Source organism: Pterocles gutturalis, unplaced genomic scaffold (assembly GCF_000699245.1).
Source record: "Pterocles gutturalis isolate BGI_N339 unplaced genomic scaffold, ASM69924v1 scaffold20640, whole genome shotgun sequence".
Taxonomy (NCBI): Eukaryota; Metazoa; Chordata; class Aves; order Pterocliformes; family Pteroclidae; genus Pterocles; species Pterocles gutturalis.
In genome coordinates, this window is record NW_010141633.1 from 332 (window position 1) to 9,793 (window position 9,462).

At 45.2% G+C, this 9,462-nt stretch overlaps 1 protein-coding gene across 1 annotated transcript; it reads left to right on the top strand.

The window, feature by feature from the left end:
- Window positions 1-354: 354 nt before the first annotated feature.
- Window positions 355-6,602, top strand: EIF4A3 (eukaryotic translation initiation factor 4A3; the record flags this gene model as incomplete). The annotated part of the gene is made up of 10 exons (XM_010084094.1): window positions 355-456; window positions 1,459-1,521; window positions 1,959-2,091; window positions 3,126-3,206; window positions 3,639-3,780; window positions 4,570-4,708; window positions 5,202-5,317; window positions 5,850-5,957; window positions 6,043-6,170; window positions 6,402-6,602. Coding segments are annotated over 10 exons (1,029 nt in total), but the record flags the coding sequence as incomplete, so codon positions are not given.
- Between the last annotated feature and the right edge of the window lie 2,860 nt (window positions 6,603-9,462).

The following is a 9,462-nucleotide window of genomic DNA, read 5'->3' on the forward strand; positions in this document are numbered from 1 at the left end:
GACAAAGAAGGATACGCGTGGCACTGAAAAAAAATCCTTTCTAGCTCACTGGTGGGAATTGCTCACCTTCCAAATTGTATTGGCTTATCTACCATTTACTTTAAAAGGAAAAAAAAAGTGCATGACAGATTGCAGGAAGTTAAAATGCTGTAAGGACTAAATGTGCCAGAGCTGAGGACCTTGCAACAGAGTGCTCTATCCCTGGTATTACAGTTCTCAAAGCTGCCCCACTGCAGATCATGCTGTGATTGTAACAAAAATTTCTCAGATCCACTGCTGGCAATATTGACTTCTTTGCAATGAAGGAGTGGCGAAGGGTGGAATATATTTAAATCACCTGTATTGTTTGTCCAGTCTTCCAGAGTATTCACCAAAAATCTGTTTCTCAGGTCACAGTCAGGAACAGGGAAGACAGCAACGTTCTCCATCTCTGTTCTGCAGTGCCTGGATATACAGGTAATTTCATAGCACATGCTAAAAATGTTTTTTTAACCAGATCAGTAGAGTCTTCATCATAAAAGCGTTAATTTTTAGAGTAAATAATGAAGCTTTACAATGAAATCTTTAAATTACGATCACACAAGTGTCTGACTGAGAATTTCACCAGACTCTGTAACAATTTAACTGTTAAACCCACCTTGGCAAAATAAGTTCAGATAAAGTCTTGTCATTATACAGTTGGTCTTAACAGCTGACCTCTTTCACATACTTCTTAGAGGCCTAAATTAATCTCTCATCAGGCAGAATTGTCCTCAGACAGTCCTAACAGCATCAGCAACCTGTCTGAACAGTTGGCATACATTGCACGGGATCAAACCGAGATTTTTGACTGACTAATGTTTGCTTTTGTTCTAGTCAGGGGTACTGTATCCATCCAATTGTTCTTTAAGTATAACTTGAATGTGTAGATGCTATTGAATAAAATTATGATTTTCTGTGGGCCAGTACCCCCTTAAAGCTTAGATTGTTATTAATCTGTCACTGCCTGGGGTCATCAAAATAAGTGCTGCATGTTCTCCATCAAAAGGTCAGCTTTATGCTTCATTTCTGTAAAGTGCTCATAATATTTTTCAAACATGACACTTTAAAACGTTATCTTTGACTTCTTGTGCAATGCAAGGAACATACAAAATTGGAGTGATTTAAGTTTTTTTCTATTCTTTTGCAAGAAAAGTTGGCACTCTTACCATTTTCAGAAATCAGGTTGCAATGAAAAGCGAGCTATCAAAGAACTGCTCAAGTGCTGCCTTGTCAAAGATAACTTAAAAAGAGGCTGTTACTGTGTAAATGCTCTTTGTGAGAGCAGTATTCTGGGTGTAAACACTAGATTTTTGCACAAAATTCTGACTAATCCTTCAGATGTGACACTTCAGAGTACTGCAGGATCTGTATTCTCTGTTTTACTTGGATGATACCTGCCCTGCGATTAACTGCCCTGTGATCACCTGTTTTAATCAGGTTCGTGAGACCCAGGCGTTGATCTTGGCACCAACTCGGGAGCTGGCTGTACAGATTCAGAAGGTAGGAACGTTTGAATTGCCATCTGTAAAGCACTCCAAGGCCTAGGGCTGATTCTCAGGTATTCCTCAGCAGAGCTCAAAGCACAGCTTCTCTTTTTTTCTTTCTGTTCCTGAAAGGAATAAGAAATTTTGATAAAGGGCTGTTTTGCTTATCTGCATTATAGTTGTCCTTGCTTACGTGACTGTGTTGGCTAGTGGTCTGAGGTTTTACACCTTCCTAACTGAATTTGTATGGACAGCACTTTTAAAGCAGCTATGGTCCCTAGGGAACTGAATTCCCAGTGTTTGAAGGTCTGCTGTTGAGGAGGTAACAGACATTAAAAAAAAAATCCCTCTAACTGCTTGTGCTTAGATCTGTTTAAAAAAGACCTGCATCTCTTCAGAAATACAAACTTAGGAGAGCTTAGTTCATTAAGCCATTGCTTTGTATCAACACAGGGTCTTCTTGCTCTGGGAGACTACATGAATGTCCAGTGTCACGCTTGCATTGGAGGGACCAACGTTGGCGAAGATATCAGAAAACTGGATTATGGGCAGCATGTTGTTGCTGGCACTCCAGGCCGTGTGTTCGGTAAGGAGGTGGGAGAGGAGGCTGCCTCACCTCCAGGTTCAGACCCAAGTTGAACCAACTTTTGTGCACTTAGATTTGAGATAGCATGAAAATTACTTTTACCGTGACGCCATTAATGTAACATTAATGAGAAGTATAACAAGGTAACAATTTCCTGTAGTAATAGCTGGAAAAGACTAGAGAGAAGACAACAGGGACAGTGTGTGGATTTTTTCTGTTTATATTTTGCTTTTCGTTGTTGAAGTGTTTCTTTATATGGTGGCATGGCAACAAAGATTATTGAATATTAAGGTCCAGGAAATACTTAAGAATCTTGGAGGACATAGGAGCCCGGTCTGTTAGAACGCCAAAGTTAGTTAGGTCCACATTTTCTGTGCATTGGCCGTCTCTCTGTTAAATTAGGCGTACTTGCAGCTGGTACTTTATGGTTTCATTGCGTGAAGATCTGTATATTTACTGTTCATGGCAGTTACCACAGTGGTAGCATTAGCCTTCAAGCTCACATTTTCTGGATCTCTGAGAAATGGACAGCACTTTCTTACACAAGCACCTGTCACTGGGAAAACGAGCAAAAAAAAAAAAAACACCAAAAAACCAACAGGCTGTGAACAGCACACTAACAGCAAATGCTTTTCTAGTACAGTATTGAGTGGTTACACAAAGCCATGTGCTCTTTGAAACAGGATGTGAATTTGCCCAGTCTGTTGACAAAGAGTGTGGGTAGCATTTTGCATTTCTGCCATCCAGTGGCAGTTCTGTGGGAGACTGTGTCACCCGTCCTGTGCAGTTAGCAAATAGCATGCCATGGCTTAGGCTCTCAGAGCTTCGCTGGAGTTAGTGCTCCCTTAGCCCGGCGGCAGAGACATACCCCTAAGCTGCAGGGGATGTGCCTTCCATCACCCAACACCGGTCTCTGCTGGCAGCAGGGGAAGTGCCTATCCCTCCTCCACCAAAATGCCCTGACAGCGGCTAGGAGCAGCGTAGGTTTGCTTGCATTCAGAGCCTTTACAGTCTTACAAAGTGAAATCTTTCAGATATGATTCGTCGTCGAAGTTTAAGGACTCGGGCCATCAAAATGCTGGTTTTGGATGAAGCAGATGAAATGCTCAATAAAGGTAAAATATTTTTGTCTCGTTTTTGCTTCCTTCTCAGCTCTTTGAGATTCCAGCGTGTCCCAGGTGGCAGTTCCATTTCTAAAAACAATTGGTTTTGTCAAAATTAGATTATTATATTAATTATGGGCTGTAACAGGTTAAACTACTGAATAGATCTTGTCCAATTTAGTTATGGTGTCCTTTTTAATAGTTATAAATTCTTGAGCATTGCCTTTCATAGTTTAGTGTGTACCACGGCCACATTGTAGTGGGTTTGGGACAATTAGGAAAAGATGAGCAATATGTGACACTGTCTTTGAGTTACTAATTCACTCCTTAACGTTCATCTCATAGCGCAGGCGCAACACCGAATTCCAGATCAAATTGTGAAAGAGCAAGATCTTCAGGAGAAAGAAGTGCTGACCGTTCTGTGCTACTTGATTTGCTTTTCAGGTTTTAAGGAGCAGATTTATGATGTGTACAGATACTTGCCTCCAGCGACACAGGTGGTTCTGATCAGCGCCACTTTGCCTCATGAAATTCTGGAGATGACCAACAAATTCATGACAGACCCCATTCGCATCTTGGTGAAACGGTGAGTGAGTTTCCTTGGAAAGAACAGGAGCTCTTTGAGTTGGTCCAGCCCTGGGCAGCTCACAGAATTATATGATTTAAACGTGCAGAAGCTGTCTCCCATTCCTTCTCGCTGTTGCAGTTTGCCTAGGTGTTTGCAGACATCCTCATGTCCCGTTTTCCAGCACAGGCCAGCTCATCTCTCTGACTTTATTCTAGTCCAGTTCTGCTTGCTGCTGCTCCGCCTGACTGCCCCCTAGCCCCCTCATCCTCCCCATGCATAGCAGTCTCTTCTGGGAGTCCATCTTTCTGAGCTGCCCAGCTCCTGTGCTCCTCCATTAATTTGCTGTTGTATAGCAAGCCAAAAAAGCCTTTAGCTGGCTGAGCCCGACTGCCTTTGGAGGGGTAGCTCATGTCTGGTGGTGTCACAGGTCTTCACGTGCTGGAACTCGGCAGGAGTCAGGATGAGTAAGTGGAGGCAGCCCAACAGGAGGAGCCTTCCTCTTGCCTGATCTCTGTCACTAACCTTTCTTCAGTCTCTCGTGTCAAGACACTTAAGAACGATGAGAACAGAATGTTTCTATTTGAAGCTGTCTGTCTAGAGCAGAGAGGGGGTGATGGTTCTGTCGCACGGGTCATGTTCGAGGCCCTTCTTAGAGCAGACTTCTCCAGGAACTTTCTAGAAGATCTTGGACTTGTGGATAGACCCAGGAACCCACAGCATGCAGGGCAGAGGGGTGCCCTGCCCTTCTAACTGCATTGTATGTGTTCACCTACTTGGGGGTGCTATAGCTGTTCTTCTCCCCTGCAGTGATGAGTTGACCCTTGAAGGAATCAAGCAGTTTTTCGTGGCTGTGGAGAGGGAAGAATGGAAGTTCGATACCTTGTGCGATCTCTACGACACGCTCACAATCACCCAGGCTGTCATCTTCTGTAACACCAAGAGAAAGGTACAGTAGCCGACAGATGGGCACGTTGCTTTCCAAGGGTGACTCAGAGAAGAGTGCTGGGACAAAGCCAGTTAAGAGGCCGGGTTGCTTCCCCACTTGGGAACAGTTGAGTAAGAACAGAGGTTAAACATTTGTCCTTGGGATGTGCCTAGCTTAAACAACTGGCTATAGGCAGACCTGCTACAGTTGGCAGGAGTTGCTTTTTTAGAGAAGTAGAACTGATGAGGTAACGATGTGCTTATTCTTCTAATTGCTTATAACCCCTGAAACAAAACTACACTTTATGAATAAATGCTCTTAATTCCTTTTCTTTCATTGCTCATGGAGCAATCATATGCTTTGTAAGGATTATTTACTTCCTTTAGCTCCAGAGTGCTTGGTAAAGTGTCTGTCCTTGCCAGAAAATACCTCCGCAAACATTCTTCAGGCACACCTAGCACGTTTGGCTGTCCTGAGCAAATAGCTAACCCGGGCTGCTCGGCTGTATGCACAGGTAGACTGGCTCACGGAGAAGATGAGAGAGGCCAACTTCACAGTTTCATCCATGCACGGGGATATGCCACAGAAGGAGAGGGAGTCCATCATGAAAGAGTTCAGATCTGGTGCAAGGTAAATGCCTTAAACTGTTGCGTACGGCATTGCTACCTCAGGGCAGGATTTCTTCTAGCATCTGAAGGGAAGAGGCCTCAGAAACCTCTCCTCTCTGGAGGCCTTGTTCAGCTCCAGTTAGGAAGAGCTTCAGTTCCCATCCAGCCATCTGTGGTGTCGCAGGGTTGGGAAATGATTGACACTTTCCAAGGAGGAATGCTCATTCTTGTAGGCACAGAATTAGTCTGGTTTATTTTGCTGAAGAAGTTGGGAGTTGCTACATTTTAAATTATTAAGTCAAGGGCTCTGTCCTCTGTATTTTAAACTCTTTTAGAAGTGGTGTATTTTTTCTGAAAGATCAAAGCTGTCTTCAGTGAAGTTTGGTGATGGAAAGCAGTTCCATGCAGCAAGTGCGGATGCTGCCAGTGGGCTGTGGGCAGGGAGGAGCGCAGAAGGGCAGGGGATGATTCCCTGTGCTGCAAACTGTGACTTCTCAGCTCTCCCACACCCTCAGGGCAGTGGCACAGCTGTAACTGTCCCCTTCTCTTTGCAGCCGAGTCCTTATTTCAACAGATGTTTGGGCTAGAGGCCTGGATGTGCCGCAGGTGTCCCTGATCATTAACTATGACTTACCGAACAACAGAGAACTCTACATCCACAGGTAAGCTCAGCCTCCATGGGGGGCGTGTGGTTGGATTACCCTTACCCAAGGTGGCTCCATTCTCCCTTTCCTTCTGCTTCCCCAGAATTGGCCGGTCAGGCAGATACGGCCGAAAAGGTGTAGCGATCAACTTTGTGAAGAATGATGACATCCGCATCCTGCGAGACATTGAGCAGTACTACTCCACCCAGATAGATGAGATGCCCATGAACGGTGAGTGCCCGCCAGCCCCAGCGAGGCTGCTGCCTTTCCGCAGCTGGGAACTGGTACACTGCATCGGAAAGAGAAGTGCCAGATGCTTTGTTTTGCCACATGCCTCATTCCCAACCCTGACCCATCTTTGCTTCCACTGGGGAAGAACCTGGGAACCTACTGCTGTAGGTGAGCTGTGGCTCTTGGCACGCTCGGCGCATACTTACGTTCTCTCATTTTCTCCCCTTTCAGTTGCTGATCTTATCTGAAGGTCCATGGTTACCAGGGAGTTGTACTATTTGGTAGCCTCCGTAATTCTGGTTTGGATCCACATCCTTTTTATCATATTGCTGGTCGTATGGTCTTGAGTTGAGCTGCACTTGAGAGTTGTGTAAATAATGTCCTTAGCTCCCACCCATGTTTTTCAATAAAAAAAAGGAAGTTTTACCATAACCTGTGCTTAATTACTTTAACCCAAGACAGTACCAGGCAGGGAGTTTTGAGATACTGCCATACATGGCTGGCACAATCAGTAAAGCATTGTATACTCGGTATATCTTGGTTCATGAACAGGGCTTCCTGTTCTCCACCCTTTCATTATCCCTGTGCCACACTCCCTGATGTACTTTTTAGTTTCCTTAACTTGACTCTAAGGATCTGCCATCTACAGGAAAAATCTGTGGCTTGGCCCTACCCTGCTCTAAGAAAACTGAGTTACAAGATAGCTAGGAAATAAATTTCCTGCTGTTTATACCTTTCTGGAGCCAGACATTACATCAGTGCAATTGCTCATTGCTCCAGAGGAGTATTTCCCCTGCCAAGGCACCGAGGATTTGAGGAGGTGCCTGTGAGGGTGAGCACCTCTTTAACTTGATGCCAGCTGGAAAAATACATTCTAATCAGCATTTCCTGAAGTCACAGCAAGATCAAGTAGCTCTTCCCGTGCCACCTTCTCTGCCCCTTTACCTCCTTCGTGCCCCCATGTATTCTACTAGTGAAGTTCCCTTGTACCCCCTCTGTGCATGATCTTGACAGTACAGAGGCAAAGCTTACAAAATCCAAACCTTACTTTATGCAGAATACCAATGGTAAGGGATTGCCCGATAGAGGTGATGCTGCCGCAGCTTCACACCCCCTTGTACAACCAGCAGCAAGGCTGAGCTGCCATTGCAAGTAGATGCACGCATACATGCTCACACCACCCGTACAGCTCAACAAACAGCACCAAACCCTCAGCCTGTCCCCCTCCAGCTGATGAAGGTCTGCTAGTGGGAAATACACAAGCTGTGGATCCCTTCAGTAACTGGGCAGGAGGCTGTTCATTCCGTAGCTGACCCCGGCTCACCAGCCTGCTCATGGAAATGGCTCGTGACTCCACTCCAGCTGTTGGTTCAGCCCACACATGCTGGTGGATGCCCTCACTGACTGCCCTTCAGACACTGGTCTGTCCTGGAACTGGCCCGGGGAAGCCTCCTTTGCTTCTAGCTGCCTCCCATAGAGGGAGGCACTCACCTACAAATGGGGCTCAGCTGAACCCCTGGCTCTCCAACAGCCAGCCTGACCTCCTGGTTGCCTCTCGCAGAAATTTATATGTACCCAGTCCAGTTAGGGCTGCTTCAGGACCTGTTTCCCAGGCCTGTTATCCCGCTTGCTGCCTAAATCTGGCTTGATAGTTGTATGCTGACACACAACCTCACTGGGTAGTTCCTGCACTCGCTTGCCATTCACTCCAGTCTCCAGTTTGCTGACACTTCACAGGTCTCACTCCAGTTGATGGCACATGGATCTCTGGGCACACACATGCACATAGAAGGGAGTCCGCTCTCCCAGGAAAAGGGCGAGAAATTGAGTTAAAACGAGACACATGGCCAGACAAGAACATTCACCAGCAATATGTTGCCACATGACCAGCCCCTTTTTTCCCCTCCATTAATAATCTCTTTCCCACATGTGCTCCTCCCAGCAATCACCTTGGCCTCTCCCTTTGATCCCTCCCACAAAGTTGGGGGGTTTTTGCCATTCTGCCACTTCTTGGCACAGTGTTTCAGGAACTCTCTGCCCCCACACGCCCTGTTTCAGTCCTCTACTAGAAGAGCAGAGTCTAGCTAAAGCCTTCCTGCCTCCCTGTCCACATCCTGGGCAGAGTTATGCTCTCCCTATCACTGCAGGGCACAGCACGGCCTCAAACCCGACTCACCTTCCTGGAGAACACAAGCAGCAAAGGCAAGCTTGGCCCTCCAAGCCCTGTATGTGACTCATTTGACTAAGAAGAGATTCATCACCAAAGCATTAGATTGTTTAAATAACAGTATTTAATCTGTACAGTTTGAGAGGAGATCTCGTAAAATGCACCATTCCTACCTCATCTAAAGCATCCTTCACCTGGGGCTCAGCCCTCACAGCCAGAGGGCAGGTGACCACCACACCCCAGCAGGTCTTTATGGTACCAAAGTCACAGTGCGATTGCATTAGTCCCGGACAGATGATTTCCCTCACACAGGAGAGGGAAGACTGATGAAGCTCAGTGTTGATGGAAACTGTTACCATTTAGGAATACAAAAATACCCCAGCTATTGCACACAGTCCTTTCCAGGTGAAGCTACAGCAGTTATTGAGCAGCCTCTCTCCCCAGACCCGACAGTGCCTCAGTCAATGCTGATTTAGTCAAAAGAAGTAAAGCCTGTAACAAGATTTCAGAATGACAGAATTAATTGTTGGAGGGCAGAAACAGAAGCAACTCCACAAGTCAAGCAGCATGCTTTAGAACACCGGGAAGTTTTCCTATCCAGGGAGGGGACATGAGCTGGACAGATGTCATCTTTCAAAGACAAGCATGAGAGGAACATCAGCTTCGACAGAAAGCTATGAAGTACACCAGACGGTTTGTTGATATAATTGTCAGGATAAGTATTTGACATAGTTTATGTAGTAGAATACATACTTGAACATCTTTTAAAAATAAGCACGAATTTAATTTCATATATACACAACTGATTTTAATCATGTACTGAAAATAAATTACAGGAGACAACTTTAAAATGCAACAGAAGACAAGAGGTTCACAACAAACATTCCCACTGATTTTCCCAAGGGGTGAGAGATTGCAGTGCTCAAGGCAGGTAAATATCACAAATATATCAAAAAACTTCAAATTGTTGATGCATTCACACATTTACATGAGCCACAAACATTCCTTTACAGGGACTGCACTTAGCTACCACAGAACCAGGTTTTGCCATAAACTACAAAACTTTGATACAAAATTGTATTTATATATTTATATTTCATATACATGCCCTATCTGTGATTTCTT